Raw genomic sequence first — 21848 nt, forward strand, 5'->3', positions numbered from 1 at the left:
GGCTTCAGTGCTGTAGTTCAAAACCACAGCACATCTTCTGTAATAAAATGGATGGCCAAGATTTAACAAGACAATTTTAACTCAAAAGACAGAAATGCCGTTTGTGTCCTTATCTGGCTACGTTAACTCTAACAGAGAAAAAACGTCTTCTTTAAAGAAAAAACACACACTGGCTTCTTTCTTCTTCCCCACTGAGCATTTGTGCATCTCCATGGATTCAAACTCCTTAGAACTCAAAGTGTTGTCCTGCAAAGACATCCTTTTGAAAAAAAATAAAATATATACCATATCTGGGTTGTTTCTTCCTTTCCACAAAGCAACAAAGATTTGTGCTTCTCCGAACCTAGTTGTCTACACTTGCGCTCAGGCCTAAAGTCAGTGGGGGTGCAGGGGACCGATCTGTGTGAGTAACCAAGCTTGGCCTCCGTCTTCAGGCTGCTGGGTCTTCAGGGGAGGCCCTCCATTCCCACCGCTCCGCTCACTTGAATAATCTTTTGCTGCGTGGAGGTGGTCATGGGATCTTGGAATAGCAATCGGCGCAAAGAGAATGAGATTGCATGGTTATAAGAATCCAATGCTATTGAAATGAATGCTAGTGTTGCTGCTTAGACTCACGGTAAGCTTTGAGTCCATATATGGGTTTTTTTTTTTGGTGGGGGGGTCTTTGCTTTTTTAAGATTGGCCTCTATGCATCTATCGCCTCTGTAATCGAGTTGAACGATCTGTGTATATCGGTGGATAAGAAAAATGGGGCTATTCACGTTAGACATTGCTCGAGTTTACACGATTTCAAGCTCAAATCACACTAGCGAACATATTTTTTGGGTTGGCATGGCTCTGATCAGAACTCTCAAGGGAAGAAGAAAGAAGCCGGTGCGTGGTGTTTCTTCAAAGGAGACGTCTTTTCTCTGTTAGAGTTAACGTAGCCAGATAATAAGGACACAAACGACGTTTGCGTCTTTTGAGTTAAAATTGTCTTGTTAAATCTTGACCATCCATTTTATTACAGAAGATGTGCTGTAGTTTCAAACTACAGCATCCAAGCCAGATCCCCCGGCTTGAGGTAAATTAATATATTAGGTACAGAAAGTAATGTGTTTACCATGGATATAATTATAATAGAATTGCCACTGTTTGTCCAGATGTATGAGGTAAGGTATGACATACGAATCTGGTATATTGAAGAAGTAAAAGATAAGAAAGTCCTGGACAACGATAGCCGATAGCGACCAGAAAGGAAATATATTAAAAAGAAAGAAAGCTAAATAACAAACCCAAATGAACTAAACGTATTCAAGTTGGAAATGAGCAAGTGTGAGACAGAGTATTTACAATGACGTACGGATGTATAGTTTAGGCTTTACTTTCGGCAAACAACAATTGGAAAGAATATTGGGTTCTCAAATATGAGGTGGTTTATGGCACCAACTTTGTTACTTTTATAATCCCAACCAATCGTTATATATGTTTCTTTTAACAAGAACTGATCTTAGAGTTCGTTGGAACTATTATGTTTGCATTGTAGGATAATTATAGGACTAAACTGTGGTTTCTAGTGTTACTCTAATCGAAAAGCCTAAAAGAAAATGAGTTCCATTTGCAAGAAACCAGAAAGTCCAAGCTGGTAGATCATCACCTAAAACCTAATAGATCAGTTTCTATAGTTCGCAGAGGTGAATGCTTTGATACTATCTGTAATGACTTGATAAATTACTTAACTAGTAATTAATGTCACGTATCGTCTCCTAGTCAAATTCCACAAGGAATAAGACCAAAGTGATTTCTAATCTTCAAAAAGAGGATAATAAATAGTGGAAACAGATGATTTCTACCATTCTATCGACATTAATAACTACAATTAGAGCATTTACTAAGAATAATCACATTAACTACAATATACACTATACACATTATAAAAGATCAAAACTAAGTATTAATACATGAAAGTCTTAAATACTAGTCTACAACGTTATCCAAAAGTACTAATTATCATGAGAAGCCGACATAATCTTGCAATAAGTCCTCAAGCGTTAACAAAATCATTATCATTACACCAAATGGCCACATATGCCTCGAGGTAATTTTCGAATCCGACATCTATAGGTATGCCAACTACAAAAAACACATTTTACAGGTGAAAACGTAAGTTCACAATTTAGTGAGTAAGAATACTCGAAAGAACATGTTATCATATGGTGAACTCAATTGTTTATAAAAGGTTCATAATTATTTGCAGCAATATAAAGATGTAGTCCACTATTTTATGTCAAGAATATCATGAAGATGCATTATAAATATAGTACAATTCAACTATATATGGTTTATCCAGGCCCTTAATCTATTATGGGTTGGTTTGGCATTGTCCTGAGGGACTTGTAGTACAACACCGGTGCCTCGGATGTTGCCTCATACCATTTGTCACTAGCAACTCAACCTCGGGTGGCCCACACTGCTATTGACGTTTGTCTGTAGTGACTACCAATCAAACATGGCTGTGCCGGACACGATATAAAACCATTGGATCTAATTCCAAGGCCAAAACATAACATAAATCTCTGGACCATTAGATCAACTTGTATAATAGTAGCCCATGGTCATCACCCGTATGTGAGACACCATGTCATATGATGTAATTATCCATTGTATTTTACATGCACGTGTTTGCAAAATTTATATATTTCATCGTTCCGATACTTGGCTTTCAAAACTTAAATTTCTCCTGGCAAATGAAGGAGAAGGTTAGAGATTGTATATGACTAACTTGAACATAGAAGAACCTCTCCAAAAAATTTGTGAAAAACCTCCCTTAGTCCCTAGAAGTCGGGGTTATGAGGCTTATATACATGGGGAGAAAACAAGGCTTTTTAAGTTAAGTTGGCTAGGGTTTTGCAGCTTTTCACTGAGCGCATCTGTACGGGTGTAAATGCATTTATGAACGGAGTAAACAGTTTCACCATTCTGTTCGGACGGGTGCGAATTGAGCATTGTTTTTCAATGTGGCGTTTGGACGAGTGCGAATGGATTTGCGAACAGGCTCATATTTCCAGATTTTAAGATTTATATTAACATCCCGTTTTGACCTAGTAAACATAAGAATTGAAATATATTTGTGAAATACAAAGTTGTATCCCTTTGCATTAGCTTTCCAAAGCCACCATGCTTGTCTTAGTCGGATGTTAGAGTCAAAAGCTATGACCATTTTACTCTGACAAGGTCTTTCCTAGACAACATACACAAACTTGAATTTTTCATTTCTTCAACTACAATTAGATCTCGACTCAACACTAAACTTAGTGATAACAACCAACCATGTTGTTAGTCTATTAGCTACATTTTGTTGACAAAATCACTACCATGTTAGGGTGTTGCTATAACAAGGATGTTGTAATTATTTAGAGTTTTGTAGAATATTCAGAGATTAATTCCCCAACTTGGAAGGATCTTAATTTGGCAATATCAGTGTCATCGGCTTCAGAAAGGCAATTTTCTAGTTGCTAGAAGATTCTGCGCGTGGTACAGCTCAGCAAAGACGGTTCCCTTTTTACCGTTTGGTCGGCCTAGAGGAAGCGTCCGAACGCCCACTAGTGTTCGAAGAAGTGTCCGAACACCTCAGCAGACACCAACCACAAGGAATTCATGTTCGCATAGATGTCCGGACTGCCCAGCAGACATCAACTCCCGAGAGCACTTGTTCGCACTGATGTCCGAATAGCAAATTGAAGGCTGCGAATAGTGAAGACAGCATGCAACCGTTCGGACGCGATGACTGAAGTTTAATGAAGAAACGCGTGAGACTGCGTGAAAAGAAGTCGGTTGCTGCTTGCTGTCCGGCCACCCACTGTCTTGGTCCGGACGCCGCCCAGAAAACTCCGAATTAGAGTTGTATTAGGTTTTCTAAAGCTTATATGTAGAGATATCTAGGCATGTGTTCTTTAAGAATTCGATACTGAATTCATGTGTACTAAGAGAGGGTGTTTAGGCAGAAAAAGATATGTTTGCTAGCTCTCTTAGGGTTTTTATTGTGTGATTTGATCAACCCATTGAAGTCAAGGAGTCCATAAAGACCCCTTCAAGTAGGAGACTTGGTTGTGAGACATTCACGTATAAGTACGTGTCAGAGTTAAATGTATGACTACTGCATTAGAGGTATGTGAATACGAGTACTTTGTAACTAGCTTTGTCTTCTGAATAGTGAATTTCCTAAGTTTGGCTGTCTCGGAGTGTTTTTTTCTCTTGATAATAGTTTACACTTTGTCAACAAAATATTTGTCTCTTTTAAATTCCGCATTTAAATATTTTATTGCACAATTGATCACGAACACATACGTTAAATTAAGAGTCTTTATTTTTTGCACATGTTTTGTCATTGAATTTGCTAACACTAAAAAATCTAACAAAATTAATATATAAACAAGGCCAATCTATTGTCCCTGTGGTGAGAGACCTGGTAAGAAAAAAAAAAAAAAAAAAAAGGTTATAAAATGTGAGAAAAGAAATGGTGGAGAATTTGCTAGCTAGAGCTATAGATAGTCCCGCACTAAGCTATTTTTAAAAGGGTGGTTGTTACGCAAAGAGGGGACAAATCGGTCGAATACAATACATTAATTGAGCAGTCTCATGCGCACGCGCAAATGGTCCTCAAGTGGGGGAATACATTAATCGTGGCCGTTGTTTTTTTCTAATCTACTTTGGATCTCCCCCGGCCTGGGCAATCATTTTCTAAAATTTTTTCCCGACTATAAATACTGAAATCAGAAGCCATTGCTGATTCATGTACGTGTTTAATTAATATGATCCAAACAATGTTACCGCTATTCGCACCTTTGTTTGGATGGACGACGTCGTTGGAGGATGATAGTATAAGGCCTGAGCAGCAGAGCTACGTTTACAGAGACACTACTGAAATTTCAGAGTCATATCTTCGTGTCCCTCCATCTTATCATTTGCCGCAAGATGATGATGATCACCACCATCGGCTTGCAAAGTCGGTGATGAGTTTTAGCGGCGACCCCACGACGGTTAAGAAGCTTAATCACAACGCTAGCGAGCGTGATCGTCGCAAGAAGATGAATTCTTTATACTCCTCTCTCCGCTCACTACTTCCCGCGACAGATCACACGGTAATAATTAATTTAATCTTAATTTTTCTCCCCTTCTTTTCGTCACCTTCAGTTATATATATATATATATCGAAAATGATAGAAAAACATCACAAGCACAACAACTACACTCACACAAGATACATTGAGGTTATATATATGAAATTTTTTTTTTTGCTGAAAACAAAACCGGCGACCAAAAGAATCATGGCAATTTCTGTTAAATTATCATTTTTTTTTTTGTAAAAGCTGATATTTTAAGTACTCTATCTCACGTGTTGGCTTAAACCATTTTTTAGAAGGTGAGGCTCGACATTTATAATATTTAATCAAAATGAGAAATAAATAAAAAAAACAAGGTTCGAATTCAGAATTTCTGCTTTGATATCATGTTAAATTATCATTTTTCTTTAAAGCTTAAACGGATAGAATGAGATGAATTTAATAATTTAATCAATACTTTAACAACTTCTTCAGAAGATCTTGCATTAATGCGTAAAAAATGTCAGTAGTTCATCACTTTTGCAGAGACCACTCTTTTTCAGAAAATTAAAAAACAATTTTTAAGTCAAACTTTTTTGCAACACAAAAAGTTAGAACTTGATGAAAATATATACAATTTTAATCGATAACTTCATAATATCTCACGTTTTTAATAAGTAGCATTTTTCAAACCATCGTTACAAATAACCGCCTGAATTTTTATAATTTTAAAATCTAGAATTTGAAAAAACTGACTGGCTACCAGAGGCGATGAAAGCATTGACCTAATTCATTGACACCATCTTTAAAAAAGGGGGAGTTTTCATTGATAATTATCAATAATCAATTATTGATAGTTAGTTGATAGGACAGCTTATAAATAACTTATTATATGGGATTGATTGTAGGATCCGGCTTACATGAGCGCGGTATATACCTCGACAGATAAAAAAAAAAGAAACTAATTAATTAAAAAAATCACTATATTTTCATCCTTGTAAACTCGAGATGAGCTAATTAGCGGGTTCGAGTTTAGTAAAATAAAATTTGGGTTTAATGATGTTGACCCAATTAGACACAATTAATAAAAGACGGTTAATTTTAGGTCAACCCGCTTAACTCACGTGTGACTTATATAATCCGTATAAATCAAAATATATGTTAAAAAAAATGATATGGTGCTCCTTGATATATTAAACGCAGCAAACATTTAAGAAGTGATTTTTAAAACTAAACAAAACCCCACTCAAGTAGACCATCCATTAGATATTATAATACACTATATATATTCATGGTTTTCACAGTTTTCATGGCCCTGTTACAGAAAAAACTAAGTGTTCCGGCAACAGTTAACCGTGTGTTAAAGTACATTCCACAACTACAAGAGCAAGTGGAGGGACTGCTGCAAAAGAAGGAAGAACTTTTATCAAGCTTTTCTAGGGAAGGAGGTCTAAATCGTCAAGAGACGAAGAGTAAAACTGTAGCAGGAAAGTCTAGCTCTGCTGTTTCTGCAATTTGGCTTAATGATAGAGAAGTTTCCCTTCAGATGACCCCCTATAAGTCCCACAACTTTTCTCTATCTGAGATCTTGCTATACTTGGAGGAAAATGGGCTTCTTCTATTAAATGCTTCTTCTTTTGAGTCTTTTGGAGGAAGGGTGTTCTACAATTTACATTTTCAGGTACATTTTGTATGTTTTTGCTTATTTCTTCTGCTAGCTCTTTCAATTTAACCTTTATTATACCTATCAAAAGACAGACATGAATATTGTTTGATAATCTATTCAGTACATTAAACGTTTTGTTTTGTATTTGTTTGGATTATACAGGTGGAAGGAACCAATAGATTGGATTGTGAGTTTTTGAGTGAGAAGGTCATGTACTTGATTAATAAGAGGCAATAATATTATTTCTGTTGTTACCGTGCACAATAATGATGAATATATGAAATCGAAAAGATCGAGAGTAAGAGAAAATAAAGACATAGATTTACGTGATTCAATAACGTACTTACGTCCATAGGAATGCGGCTAGCTATTTCAATAATGATTTAGGGTTACAACATAATATATTTATAACAAAATTCTATTGTACGGACAGATATGAAAAATTTCAAAATATCTTGTACCTTACCGACAGGGACGGAGCCAGACATTTTAATGGGAAGGGGCCGGGCCAAATAAATTTTTTCTTAAGTATAGGTTAAAGTATTTATATATATAAAGGTAAATTTTAAGTAAATTAAACATAACCCAGTTTTGATATTTTATTATTCCCTTCAAATTGAAAATCAATAAGCAAAAGTGAAAATAGTTTTTTGGAAAAAAGAAAAAGTAAAGAAAACCGTTGTCCAAAGATTCAAAAAATAAAAAATAAAAAATGTCTTAATTTCTGTATTGAAATTGAGAAATTTCAGTTGGTTGAATTGTGTGCTTTTCGGCCTTCTCGCAAGGCTTTACCTGAATGACATGGCTCTTGAAGCTAATATTATCATACTCCTTTTGTTATAACAATCCACTCCAACTAACGCAATAACCCACTAACTGTTATTTAAAACACATTTTGCTAAACACAACACAATACAAATGAAACGCATATCTTCTAGACTTTTCTAATGTCATCTTGCTATTTTTATCAATTTTACGTTATTTTTGCCACACATCCTTAGGAAATCGAGCTTTGTTAGGCGTGTGACTCCTCAAATCCACATATGTCTTCTTCCAATGCACTGCTTTACTAAACCCTTTTAATTTATTTTGAACAAAGCTTTTACAATTTTGTAAAGCTTATTTTATCGTTACCTTTTCAGACATGTCTGTTGCTACCGTGAAATATTAAAGGAAAAAGTTTTGATAATAAAGCTATCGTTCTAAATGAGATGAAATCAGTTGAAAAGATAATAAAAAGGAAAGGGCCAAGGGGCAAAAAATTTTTTTGTTAGGGGTCAATAGGCAAAACAAACTTTAATTTTATTTTTTTTTACCTTAATTATTTTTTTTTTCTTGAGAGTTGAGGGGGGGCCATGGCCCCCACCGGCCCCCCTCTCTCTCCGTCATTGCTTACCGGAAGGCGTCACAATGCGCTGCCAACTGACAACTATACTGGTATTCTCGTATTACTCTCTATGCACAAGCAAATATGAACCACTAGTTCCAATAATTTCCATGAAAAATCTTTCTCATCAAAATCCGGGCACCACATAACCATAATTAATTTATTGCTTTCTTGGATCAAAAGCGGATTAATGCTCAACATGATCTAATCGGTCCATTGTTGCACAGAAGTAACCACATTTGCAAGAGAATTTGGTAATGAAAATAAAGAGAGATGTGCTGAATACTTACATATTTTGCCACGTTAAAAATTGTACCGACTTAAACATACCCGATATATTTAATTAAATGGATGAGACTTTTTGCATCTAATTCCTAATTTCGTGTTAAGTTCGTAACGGATTCAAGCAAGAAAGGATGGAAGAAAAATTTCCAAAAACAATTGTCCCGATCACAATGAAAGTTGAGATTTCTTTTTGATGCAGCTGGATCAAGAGGGCGAGAAGCTTGCCAGCCAATCATAAAAGACTGGAATGTTTGGGCTCGTCGTTTAGTTAAGGGCGCCCCCTGTAATGCTCTGTTAGGAAACCCATCATGATTATAGAAAAGGTCTTGGTCTCACAAATCCCCCCTATTTGTCCATTTCGTTGGGGCTATTGAGATGAACCAGGGTTCATAAAAATAATAGGAGTAATTTGTAATCATAAAAAATAAAAAAATAAAAAAACAATTGCATGCAACCAATTCAAAATTTAAATCCTTAAAAAAGAAAGGAATAAATAATAATAAAAGAAAGCAGGCCTTAATTATCTGAGAATTGCTAATCCAAAAATCTCTCAAAGGTTACCAAAAAACAAAGCAAAATTGTAGAAACTAAAAGTCATGTTGCTAAGACTTGCATATAACTAAGGAAAAATTATTGTAGAGATTTATGTAGTTTAACTTTTTATTTTTTATTTTTTCCAAATTGTTTTTTAGGATTTAAAAATTATTAAATTATTCGATAAGAGAAATGATTGTCGTACAACTTTTATACAACTTTAACAACTTTTTATTTTTATTTTTTATGATCAATTATTGAATTTGTTTTCTTACATGTAGGACCTAAATATCCAATGGTTGATTTTAAAAAAAGTTATTAGAGTTGTACAAAAGTTGTGCAAGAAACATTACTCTGTAAAACTATGTCAAACCTAACAAAATGGGGAGGAGAAATGATCCCTACACTCATTTCTTACAACAGACCCACAACAAGCTGACGTGGCTAGTAATATTTTATTATTATTTTTGTTTTGTTTTGTTTTGTTTTTGTAAAAAAATAATAAAATATTACCAGCCACGTCAGCTTGTTGTGGGGCTGTTGTAAGAAATGAGTGTAGAGATCATTTCTCTTTCAAAATACTTCAACGTGAAAAAGGGGCTTGTTATTTGCACTTCAAGTGCACAACACCCCTTCACATGGGGGTGGGTCCCAGTGTGTGGGGCCCACCCTCATGTGAGGGGGTGTTGTACCCCTGTTGTGCACTTGAAGTGCAAATAGCATTTTCCTGTGAAAAATGCCACATTAGCTTGACATACAGCAAAAAGAAAACTAAAAACTGAAAAAAGGAAAAAAAAAAAAAAAAAAAAAAAAAAAAAAAAAAAAAAAAAACAGAAAATTAAAATAAATATAGGAAAGAAACTGTGTTGGGCAAGTTGTTGCCCACCCTGGAGGGAGGTGTTTGAGGTTGCCTCAATCCCTGTACCCCCCACCTGCAAAGTGGTGGGTGGGCTTTGCCCTCAAAATCTCAAACCACACGGACTAAAAATGTATTTTTCTAATATATATATATATATATATATATATATATATATATATATATATATTTAAAAAAAAAATAAAAATTGTTTGGCCATGGATCAAGCTAAGGTGGCACTCACGTACACAAAGTTATTTTATTGAGTTTGACATGGTGTTACACCTGTGTCACAATTTCCATTGAACACCCTAACGACATGTGTATGGAGGGAATAATTTGATAATAGAGCTTACCTTATCTTAAGTAGTGATTTGAAAAACGTTAAACCTCATGGACATTTATTATAATTTTCCTAGTAACTAATGGTCCTATTTTTTTTTATTTTTTATTTTTTTTATTAGTACTTAGACTAACTAGGATTCACATAAAAGATAATCATGTTAGAATATAGAGAAAAAGAAAGGATTTTTACATATAATATAGTTGGTTTTGTCTTGTGGCCAAGGGGTGAATAAACAAATATCAATTAAAACAACAAGGAAAATCAAGCGAGAAGCCAAAAAAATAATACACGTCTACATAGAGAGGGTTGATGGCAACAATCGATTGTTTGGGTGGTGGTCAAAAGTTGGAAAAAGTGAGAATTTGGGTAGGGAGACTAAAGAACATAGAGAGGGAGAGGGTAGATGAACTACGAGAAATAGGGGGAGAGAGAATAAGAGACAATAAGTGATGATCTGAAATCTGCACGGCCATTCCACCTAAAGAAGGACTTGAAATCACTAAGAAGAATTGCCTAGAAGCCTGCTGGGGTGAGCCGGCGGGAGATACCTCCGATGCCTAAGTCAGTTGAGAACATGGAAAAAAATATCTATTCCCCAAGAGGAAGAGTTATGGAATTAGTGTATGTCTTTCGAATGAGTGAATTGAATGAGGTACTCCCCTCCCTTTTTGAACCCTTCTACCTCCAATTAAAGGCCATTCCTTCCTCGTATGACCTTGCCACATGTTGTCTTCTGATTGGGTTGCGTGTGGTTTGTCCATGAATCAAGGTCATCGGCTTTGTCAAGGGGTGTCCCTGATAACCCTTCATATGTCACGAGTCACGTGGCATTAAATGCCAACTACCCTTGTGACGAGAGGAGAGTGGTGCTTCCATACCATCTCTACCATAGGTTCTTTAGGAAAGCTGGTGACACATCAAGGTTTGAACCATTTTAGGTAACATGAGATATTGTGCAACACCCCGCACTAAATTAGGGTTAAAGACACCCTAATTCATGCCTAAGTGTGTGCGTAGCGTTGGATTAGTCTTAAATCCCAAAAAGGAGAGAAAAATGAGATTTTTTGACACTTAAGATAATTTATGCGCAGACCAATCAAACGTTTCATGAGACCATTCCAATGGTGCAAAACATTTGAACGGTACTTTAAACGTTCGAAGGGTAACAATCTGCATGCAAATAAAATTAGGCAATTTTAGCATTGGCTCATGGGAGAAAGGCTATATAAGGGTTTAGATCGAACCCTAGACCCCCATTTTGTCACCCTTCAGCCACCAAACCCATAGAGAGAGAGAGAGAGAGAGGAGGAGAATGAAAGGGTTTGGAGGGTTTTGGGTTTCCATCTTTAAGGAAGGTAGCCCTAAACTCTAAGCTTGGTTTATTTCGTGGTTTATACCTTGTTTATTTCATGTTTAGTTTCTAATTAATGTCTTTTTTCATGTATATCTGTAAGAGAGTAGTTGTTGATAGAAGGTTTAAGTGTGATTTATTGTAGATTAATGATGATTGTAGGGTTAGAGAGTTGGTGTTCATTGATGACATGAAATGATTCATTTTTCATGCTGTTTAAAAGTAATTCTCCTACTGATTAAGGTGTTAATGTATAGATTTATGTGCTTTTGAGTTGTTCTTAAAGGAAAGCCTTGTCCTATTTAAGAAATGTCGAGTTTTTGGTAAAAAGCCTTGTCCTTTTCGCTGCTTTTATTTTGATGATTGTTAATGCATGCGGCACTTTAAGTCAATTACTAGTTAATTGATTTAAGGGTGTTGGTAGTGACACTCTGTGTTAATTACCATTGTTAATTAATTTCGGGAGCGTTACACTTCAAGCCCAAAAGAACTGAGTACTCTAGCTCCACCCAACTCCACAAACTGTACATAATTGGAAAAAGCTACATCTATTCCTTATGTCAAGTTGCACAAATCAGAACTTTACAAATCCCACCCAGTTTTTTAAGAAGGGAATTCACTTTTACAGGTTTTTAACCGTTTTTTTTAATATATTTTTTATAAGGAATTTCTAGTCAATTATTTGGGAGTTTTTATGCTATGGACTTTTCCTTCTATAGTGTAATAGCAACTCTTTTCCGAGTTAGTTTTGGACTTGGTCATGCGCTTTCGAGGTAGCTATCTTACAGGCTTTAATTGGCTTTAATTATTCGACTTTGTATCATCATAAATATGAATTGATTCTTAGACGTTGTTGAGAAGCCTTTGGCTTGGGAAGCTTGTTCTGTTGGTTTATTCAAACCTTTATGTTGTACAGAAGGAGCTCTATATGTGGTTTTCAGCTAAAAAACAAAAAAAATAAATAAATGCTTTTGTATTTTTATTTTTGAAAACAGAAACAACATTTGCCAAACGAGCCCTTCCATATCCAATTAGATCCTAATAGATTACTTGTATGATTCGGTTTGAAAGATATTAACAATTGTTGCTGAGGTTAGGTATGATATCCTCATTATGACCATTACTATCTAATGTTATGTTGCACCGAGTACTAAAAAGTTACATAACCATATGAATAAATTTTGTTCTTCTTTGTCTTTCTTTCTTCTTTTTTTTTTTTTTTTTTTTTAAAAAAAAAAAATTATTTATGTATTTTTTATTTTAGCGGTAAGATAAGCATGCACACTAGATTATGAACTTATGACTCTAGCCACTAGGGTTGGGGCACGGGTCAGAGTTTCAGGTATTCCGATTGCTGACCCATGGTCTTCAAGTTTAGAAACTAACTTTCGATACCTGATAATATAGAAGTATTTCTGTTAACTGTCAGGCATTGTGGGTCGGGGCAGAATTGGGTCGGGGTTGGGTATTCATCAAATGACATTTTTGTTATTTGTTTCAACTTATTGGGTTGGGCATCTAGGCTTATTTTTCGTTGTTTTGTTTCCAATTTTTATACAACATGCCATGAATATTATATAATTGTCTTTTTGTGTGTGAACCAAGTTCAAACATGGGCTTTAATTACATAAGGCAAAAGCTAAAAACTGAGAAACCAAGTCAAATAACATAAGGTACAAGCTATATTTTGAATCATAGATCATAAACATATTCAATAATTACATGCAAAAAAAAATAAAAAATTGAGAGCACTATAATGATTGTAATGACCCAGGGAAAAACGTTAGGTGGTCTAGTACCACATAGCCCAGCATTATTAGGTGGTTCTGATACCATTTGTAACGACCAAGGGAAAAATGATAGCCACATCTGCACTATTTAGGGCTGTAAATGAACCGAGTCGAGCCGAGTTCGAGCTTTTTTGGACCTACTCGAATTTCTTTTAGCCTGTTCGAACTCGACTCGTGAGCTCGAAAATTTTTGGAAATTCTGCTCGAAGCTCGGCTCGTTAAGGATTTTTGAGGTTCGAACTCGGCTCGAACTCGTTACATATTTTTGAAATGAACGAGCTCGAGCTCGGGTTTTTTTTGGGCACTTTCAAGCCATTATAACAAGCATTTCAAGTTTTTAACATTCAATTTCAAAGCAATTTAAAACATGTAAATTTAAACTGAAACATTGAAAGTTTTACATTGATTCAAACATTCATAATGTTAACAAGCTATCAAACTTACAACTTAATATTTAAACTTAAAACTTACAATTTACAACTTAAAACTTACAAATTACAATAACTTCCAAATAACAAACTACATTAATTTACAAATTACAACTTACAAAATACAAATTAAAAATTACAAACTACAAACAACAAATTAAAACTTACAAGTTGCGACTCACTTCAATGACTTCATAAAGCCAACATTCAACAACAAATTCCAGATTACACATTCTCAAGAGTTCCAACATTAAAAAAAAGACAATATATAAGAATTCTCAAGAATTCCAAGTATTTTAATTTTCCAACACATCCAAGTATCCATCAATGATCTATCCAAGCTTCAAGCTAACAAGATTTTCAAGAATTTCAAATTTCCAAAACATCCAAATACACAAACATAGAAAACAACATGAACTAGAAATCTAAGTTATCTAAGTTATCTAAGTTCTAACTTCTAACAATAAACTAGCAAGTATAGCATTCACAAAAACAAATCCAGTAGCATTTCCATGTGGATGGATAGTCCCCATCTCAAGAATTCCAACAAAAACTAGTCAATAGTTAACCTACCAAGGCTGCCAGCTTGCAAAGCTTCAAGCTAACAATATAACATCTTAACATACACAAAATAACATAAACTAGTAAACTACACAGTCTACACTACAGAACACAAGCATTAAAAAAAATTAAGTCCAATTGTTAAGCTTACAAAATAAACAAGTTTAAATACATGGCACTATGGCAGTGTAGCAAATCCCCCAGGAGGCAAGGATTAACTTCTTCACCTGTTTATTACACATTTACAAGAGAATAAGAAAAAATTAGTAAGAAATTAATTATAATAATAAAAAAAAGCATGTAAACAGAACATAATCAATGTATAACCAGTGTATAAATGAGTCTAAAATTACCATTAAATAAAGTATAATCAACTTACCATGAGCTTACAAAATACTAACAAAAACTTCCCCCAAATACAACACTTCCAGAATAGTTTCAATCTATTGGATTAGATAACGTAGAAGACTTATCGGCTAGTGATAACACCGAAGTATTCGAGTTAGAATAGGGTTCTTTCTCTGTTGATAAACTCTAGACTAGTTGAGTTGTGTTCAACTAGGTCTCTAGAGTTATACTAGACTAGTTGAGTTGTTATAAACTAGGTCTCTAGAGATATAAGATAACTTAGAGAGTTTGTGTTTTAGTCAAATACATGTAAATCACATCTAGAGTTTATCTAGATGATTCGGTTCTCTATATAAACAAACACACTGCAGTACATTAAAGTATGCAGATTATTCCAAACATCATGTAATTCTATATGGTATCAGAGCCATTGAAAGACAAACGTCTATGGCTATCCCAACTTCTGAAACCGAATCCACCCAAACCTCAAACCCACCTCCTCTCTCCATCACGGTTACCCCTTCTGCACCATTACCACATATCCACAATGTTCATCATCATATCTCCGAAAAACTCACCCAAGAAAACTATATCCTATGGCAATTTCTTATGGTTCCTTTTCTAGAAGGCCAAAACTTGTTCGGTTATGTTGATGGCACAATTCCGCAACCTCCCAAGCTTATTCCTGATAGTACCTCTGGTCTTCTCATTCCCAATCCTGCTCACTTATCCTGGTTTCATCAAGATCGAATGATCTTTAGTGCAATTATTTCCACCCTGTCCGTTGACACCCTACCCCATGTAATCGGCCTCACTACATCTCGTGATGTCTGGACTACATTGGAAACATTATTTGCTGCTCAGTCTCAATCTCGTATTCTCCAACTTAAGCAGCAGCTCTCAAATCTGAAGAAAGGTGCTCAATCTGTCTCTGCCTATTTCCAGAAAGCTCAAGGCTTAGCCAATCTTCTGGCCGCTATTGGCAAGCCCATTGACAATTCTGAACTCATCTCCCACATCCTTGCTGGCCTGGGTGTCGATTATGACCCACTTGTTACCTCTGTCACTACAAGGCAAGACTCGATCCCTCTCACTGATCTCTATGGCTACATGTTGTCCTATGAGCAGCGTCTTGAAGCCCACAAATCAGCACTTGAAGTCAACATCTCTACTGCCAACATGGCTCAAAGGCAGAACCCATCCTATTCACGGAACAATCGGGGCTCTCGCAACTTCAACTTCTCTCGGGGCAGGGGGCGTGGCCGTGGTCGTGGACCACCTCATCAACACTTTTCTGCTCCTGGCCAATTCCAACGTCCGATCTGTCAAGTATGCCACAAGCAAGGCCACACGGCTGCAACCTGTTGGTATCGGTTTGAGCAAGGATATCAGGCTGAAAATTCCCAAATGAATGCCAACTTGGCTGCTGTTTCTTCTGCATCAGATTCTCAATGGTATCATGACACTGGCTCCAATGTCCACCTCACCAATGATTTCTCCAATCTCAACATGCATGCTGAGGAATACAATGGCAATGACCAGATCCGAGTAGGCAATGGGCAAGGTTTGCAAATTTCAAATTCTGGTCGTGGACTCTTACCCACTCCATCACGTAACTTTCACTTATTTTCTCTCTTTCATGTTCCTCAAATACAGAAAAATCTTATCTCTGTTAATCAATTCACACGTGATAACAATGTCTTTATTGAATTCCATCCTACTTTTTTCTGTGTTAAGGACCTTCGAACTCGGCAGCTCCTCCTCCAAGGCCCGAGTAAACTTGGCCTCTATCCATGGCCATCCTCTTCCTCTTCCCTGTCCAGGAGTCTTGCTGCCTTCATTGGTGAAAAGGTTCCCCTAGATCAGTGGCATCTCAGGCTTGGTCATCCTGCATCTCCCATTGTCAATCAAGTTGTTCAATTCCACAAGCTCCCAGTGTCTCCAGCAAAGTCTTCCTCCATATGCTCTCCATGTCAACAAGGGAAAAGTCACCGTTTCCATTTTAGTTATTCCCCTTCAATTTCAAATAGTCCTCTCCAATTGTTGTTTCTTGACGTTTGGGGCCCTGCCTCTGTAACTTCTGTAAACAACAACCGTTTTTATTTAAGTGTGGTTGATGATTTCAGCAAATATACATGGCTTTTCCCACTTGCATCTAAATCTGAAGTTTGTGCAACCTTTCTTCGTTTCAAACAACTTGTTGAAACATTCTTTAACACTAAAATCAAATCGGTTCAAAGTGATAATGGTGGTGAATTCCTCCCACTTCAAAAATCCCTCAATTCCATGGGAGTTTCTTATAGGCTAAGCTGTCCTTACACCCATCATCACATGGGAACCGTCGAAAGAAAACATCGCCACATAGTTGAAACTGGATTATCTCTTCTTGCTACGGCTAGTGTTCCATTCACCTTTTGGGATACAGCCTTTGAAACAGCAACCTACCTCATCAATCGACTTCCCTCTAAAATCACCAAGAAAAAGTCTCCTTATGAGTGTCTATTTCATAGCATTCCCGATTACAAATACTTGAAAATTTTTGGTTGTGAATGCTGGCCATTTCTTCGACCATATAACTCCTCCAAACTTTCTTTTCGTTCCTCCTCTTGCGTGTTTATTGGATATAGCAAAAACCATCTTGGCTATAAATGCCTTCATATTCCTTCCGGTAAAGTTTACATTGCAAGACACGTTGTCTTCAATGAAAATAGTTTTCCATTCTTAACTTCCAAGTTAAACACCTCCTCCTCCTCTCCTCAGATATCTTCATCTCTATTGGTTCCTTATGTCCCCTCATCAATTCCTCCAACCTCTAGTTCCTCTCAGAATTCACCCAGTATTCCTCCTTCATCAACTTCTGCATCATCTCCCATAGAACCTCTCACTACCTCTCCCCCTCTTCAACCTACAGTCACTTCTGAATCTCCCTCTAGTTCCGAGTCAACTCCTTCACCTGAACCCCTGCCTATCCTTCCAGCTCGAGTCCATGGCATGACCACTCGGTCTCAGAATTTGATTCACAAACCCTACACATTCACTGATGGCAGAGTGAAGTATCCACCTCCTCGAGCTCTTACAGCCACTATAGCAGCACATGAAGATGAACCCACTTGCTATTCTCAAGCAAGTAAAAATCCTGAGTGGCGTGCAGCAATGAACAACGAATTTGATGCTCTTCTCAAAAATGGAACATGGTCCCTTGTTCCATTCTCCCCACAAATGAATGTCGTTGGTTCAAAATGGGTTTTCAGGATTAAAAGGAAAGCTAATGGGGATATTGAACGCTACAAGGCTCGTCTAGTAGCCAAAGGGTTTCATCAACAACCCGGGATTGACTTTGCAGAAACTTATAGTCCAGTGGTTAAACCTATCACTATTCGTACTGTGTTGTCTATAGCTGTTTCTGCAGGTTGGGAGATTCGACAAGTAGATGTCAGCAATGCCTTTCTCCATGGCCTTCTTCAAGAGACTGTATATATGGCTCAACCCCCTGGATTTCAGCATCCTCAATATCCAGCTGCTGTTTGCAAGCTACATAAAGCCATCTATGGCTTAAAACAAGCACCACGTGCGTGGTTTTCGCGTCTAAGTGCTCGGTTGATTGATCTGAAATTTACAAGCTCCAAGTCAGACTCATCGTTGTTTATCTACAATGCTAAAGGGATCACTATCTTTGTGCTCATATACGTTGACGACATCATCATTACCGGCTCCCATCCAGACACCATATCTCAGCTCATCACAGATCTTCACGACTCCTTTGCACTCAAGGATCTCGGTCGTCTCAATTTCTTTCTTGGTGTTGAAGCTACATGGCACCCGGATGGTCTTCATCTTTCACAACAAAGATACATCCATGATCTTCTCACAAAGACAAATATGCTCCTTGCCAAACCAATATCTACTCCCTTATCGGCCTCAACCACTCTCAGTCGGTTTGAAGGATCAACTATCACAGACCCAACCTCATATCGGAGCACAGTAGGGTCTCTTCAATATCTATCTCTCACTCGACCTGACATTGCTTTCGCCGTCAACAAAGTCTCACAGTTTATGCAAGATCCTAGGGACTCTCACTGGTCTGCAGTAAAGCGCATCCTGCGCTACCTGAAATCCACAATCTCTCATACATTTTGCATTCACAAGAACTCCTCCAAGCAACTCACTGCCTACTCAGATTCAGATTGGGCCAGCTGTCCAGATGACAGGCGTTCCACCTCCGGCTATTGTGTTCTCCTTGGGAAAAATATTCTTTCATGGAGCTCCAAGAAGCAACCAACAGTTTCACGCTCCAGTACTGAATCTGAGTACAAAGCTATTGCCAATGCAGCTGCTGAATTAACATGGATTCAAACTCTACTTCATGAACTTGGTGTTACATCTCCTACGCAACCAGTATTGTATTGTGATAACATTGGTGCCACCTACCTAGTCTCAAATCCTATCTATCATGCTCGCACAAAGCATATAGAAATTGACTATCATTTCGTCCGGGATATGGTTGCCAAGAAGACTCTACAAGTTTGCTTCATCTCTGGGAAAGATCAGCTAGCCGACATCCTTACAAAGTCCCTTGCTGCTGCCAGATTCAACATGCTTCGATCCAACCTCAACGTGCAACTTCCCACGTCGAGTTTGAGGGGGCGTATTGGATTAGATAACGTAGAAGACTTATCGGCTAGTGATAACACCGAAGTATTCGAGTTAGAATAGGGTTCTTTCTCTGTTGATAAACTCTAGACTAGTTGAGTTGTGTTCAACTAGGTCTCTAGAGTTATACTAGACTAGTTGAGTTGTTATAAACTAGGTCTCTAGAGATATAAGATAACTTAGAGAGTTTGTGTTTTAGTCAAATACATGTAAATCACATCTAGAGTTTATCTAGATGATTCGGTTCTCTATATAAACAAACACACTGCAGTACATTAAAGTATGCAGATTATTCCAAACATCATGTAATTCTATACAATCCACTTCCATACCAAGTATACGCTTAAACCGAACAAAAAAATAGATGAGTTATTTTTTTCAAGGCAAAGTACAGAATAGCAAAATAAATAAATAAAAAATATATTAGAATTTGATTTCATTAACTATAACAAAGAAAATACTCCACAATCCAACATTAAGGTAAGTCAATTTCCACCAAAGAAGGTTCATCCAACTACAAAAAAAACAAAGAACATTGGTTACTAACTTACTATTTATTTAAGGGAAAAAATAAACTCATTTAGCAACACACAAAATACTAACAAAAACTTCCCCCAAATACAACACTTCCAGAATAGTTCCAATCCACTTCCATACCAAGTATCTGCTTAAACCAAACAAAAAAGTAGATGAGTTATTTTTTTCAAGGCAAAGTACAGAATAACAAAATAAATAAATAAAAAATATATTAGATTTTGATCTCATTAACTATAACAAAAAAAATACTCCACAATCCAGCACTAAGGCAAGTCAATCTCCACCAAAGAAGGTTCATCCAACTACAAAAAAAACAAAGAACATTGGTTACTATTTATTTAAGGGAAAAAATAAACTCATTTAGCAACACACCTACAAATTATAATACTCACATTAGAAGATTTACTAAGTCCATGTAGTGCTCGAACCCAATCAGCTCCACACAGCAGAATCTCAACAGTTTTAGTAGATAAAGATGCACGATAGGGATCAATGACCCTTCCACCAGCACTAAATGTTGATTCTGAACTCACTGTAGTGATAGGAATTGAAAGGATGTCCCGTGCCATCTTAGATAAAATGCGGTACTTAAGTTGATTGGATTTCCACCACTCCAAAGCATCAAACTTCAAATCAGCACCCTCATCACAGATATAAACATCTTCTTCCAAATATATTTCCAGATCCGACTTCACAGGTTGAAAGGTATCAACACTTCTTACAAAAGAGTTAAACATAGCCATTCCACTTTTAGTGCTCCTTTGAACACCACTAGATGAACCATCACTTGAAGATGAAGCAGAATTAGAATTACTTTGATGCCCACGGTTTGGGGCAGCAGATAAGTTGTGGGCATCAACATACTCACCATACAACTCATTTAAGATACTATGTACCTTTTCAACATTTCTAGTGGCTTCAGGCTCTTCATAAATTTCAGGGAAACAAAATTGTATAAGTTTCAACTTAAACCTTGGATCCAAAACAGCACCAATAGCCATGAGCAGATTGCATTCCCCCCAGTATTTATCAAATTTCAAATACATTTTTTCTGCCATTGTTCTTACATAAACATTGGCATCCTTAGATTTTTTACCCAACACATCTCTTATTCTCCAAACCTCAGGAAGAAATAAATTAGAAGTTGGGTAGTTACTCCCTGATACTATCTTTGTCACCTCATTAAAAACCTCTAAAACATGACAAACATTATCAACTTTAACCCAATCATCAACACTTGACACCCAACGAAAGCTTTGATCCCTATCTTCATACCTTGGGAACACCTCCCTAAACTCTAATGCAGCAGACAACATCATATAAGTGCTATTCCACCTAGTAGGAACATCTAAAATCAGTTTCTTATAGGACAATTGTAACTGCTTTGCAATTTCAGCAAATTGCTTCAACCTACCCTTCGATGCAACTATATACTTTATACCATCCCTAACACAATCCACAATATCTCCAATTTGACTAATACCATCTTGCACCAACAGATTAGTAATATGAGCACAGTAACGTACATGAAAGAGTTGTCCCTTAACAGCTAATGTCTTTTTCAAAGAAAAATCATCTTTTAAAATTCGAATGGCCACATCATTGTTTCTTGCATTGTCTACTGTTATTGTAGATACCTTATTCTCAATTCCCCACTCAATAAAACTCTTTTGAAGTGCATCAGCAATTATAACACCACTATGAGGGGGTGGGACATTAAAAAAGTTCAAAACACGTTTTTGTAAATGCCACCAAAAATCAACAAAATGACATGTAACTACCATATAAGACACTCTCTGACCTGAGGTCCACATATTAGTAGTTATGTTTACTTTGTTAACATTTCTCAACAAATTTTTCAGCTTCTTTTTCTTTATTTCATAGGTAGATATACAATACTTTTAGCAATTGCACGTGATATCTTTTGCCAATAAGGAGTGTTAGCTCTCATAAACTTGTTAAACAAAACATGTTCCACTACCATAAAAGGATACTCATGGTAAAGTATCATATGAGAAGCAAGCTCTC

At 36.6% G+C, this 21848-nt stretch overlaps 2 protein-coding genes and 1 pseudogene across 2 annotated transcripts; 2 read left to right on the forward strand and 1 right to left on the reverse strand.

Moving 5' to 3' along the window:
* Nucleotides 1-4758: 4758 nt before the first annotated feature.
* On the forward strand, nucleotides 4759-7057 carry LOC133874165 (transcription factor ORG2-like). The gene is made up of 3 exons (XM_062312012.1): nucleotides 4759-5120; nucleotides 6406-6762; nucleotides 6910-7057. Exons 1-3 carry the CDS (start codon nucleotides 4791-4793, stop codon nucleotides 6982-6984), a joined length of 762 nt encoding a protein of 253 aa, XP_062167996.1. The 5' UTR covers nucleotides 4759-4790; the 3' UTR covers nucleotides 6985-7057.
* Nucleotides 7058-15620: 8563 nt separating this feature from the next.
* Nucleotides 15621-15719, forward strand: LOC133874415 (small nucleolar RNA Z247; annotated as a pseudogene).
* Nucleotides 15720-19903: 4184 nt separating this feature from the next.
* LOC133873231 (zinc finger BED domain-containing protein RICESLEEPER 2-like) lies at nucleotides 19904-21604 on the reverse strand. The gene is made up of 2 exons (XM_062310965.1): nucleotides 20213-21604; nucleotides 19904-20122 (listed from the first exon to the last, which is right to left on the reverse strand). The coding sequence occupies exons 1-2, from the start codon at nucleotides 21602-21604 to the stop codon at nucleotides 20084-20086; spliced, it is 1431 nt and encodes a 476-aa protein (XP_062166949.1). The 3' UTR covers nucleotides 19904-20083.
* Between the last annotated feature and the right edge of the window lie 244 nt (nucleotides 21605-21848).

The sequence above is a fragment of the Alnus glutinosa genome, chromosome 7 (genome assembly GCF_958979055.1).
Source record: "Alnus glutinosa chromosome 7, dhAlnGlut1.1, whole genome shotgun sequence".
NCBI lineage: Eukaryota > Viridiplantae > Streptophyta > Magnoliopsida > Fagales > Betulaceae > Alnus > Alnus glutinosa.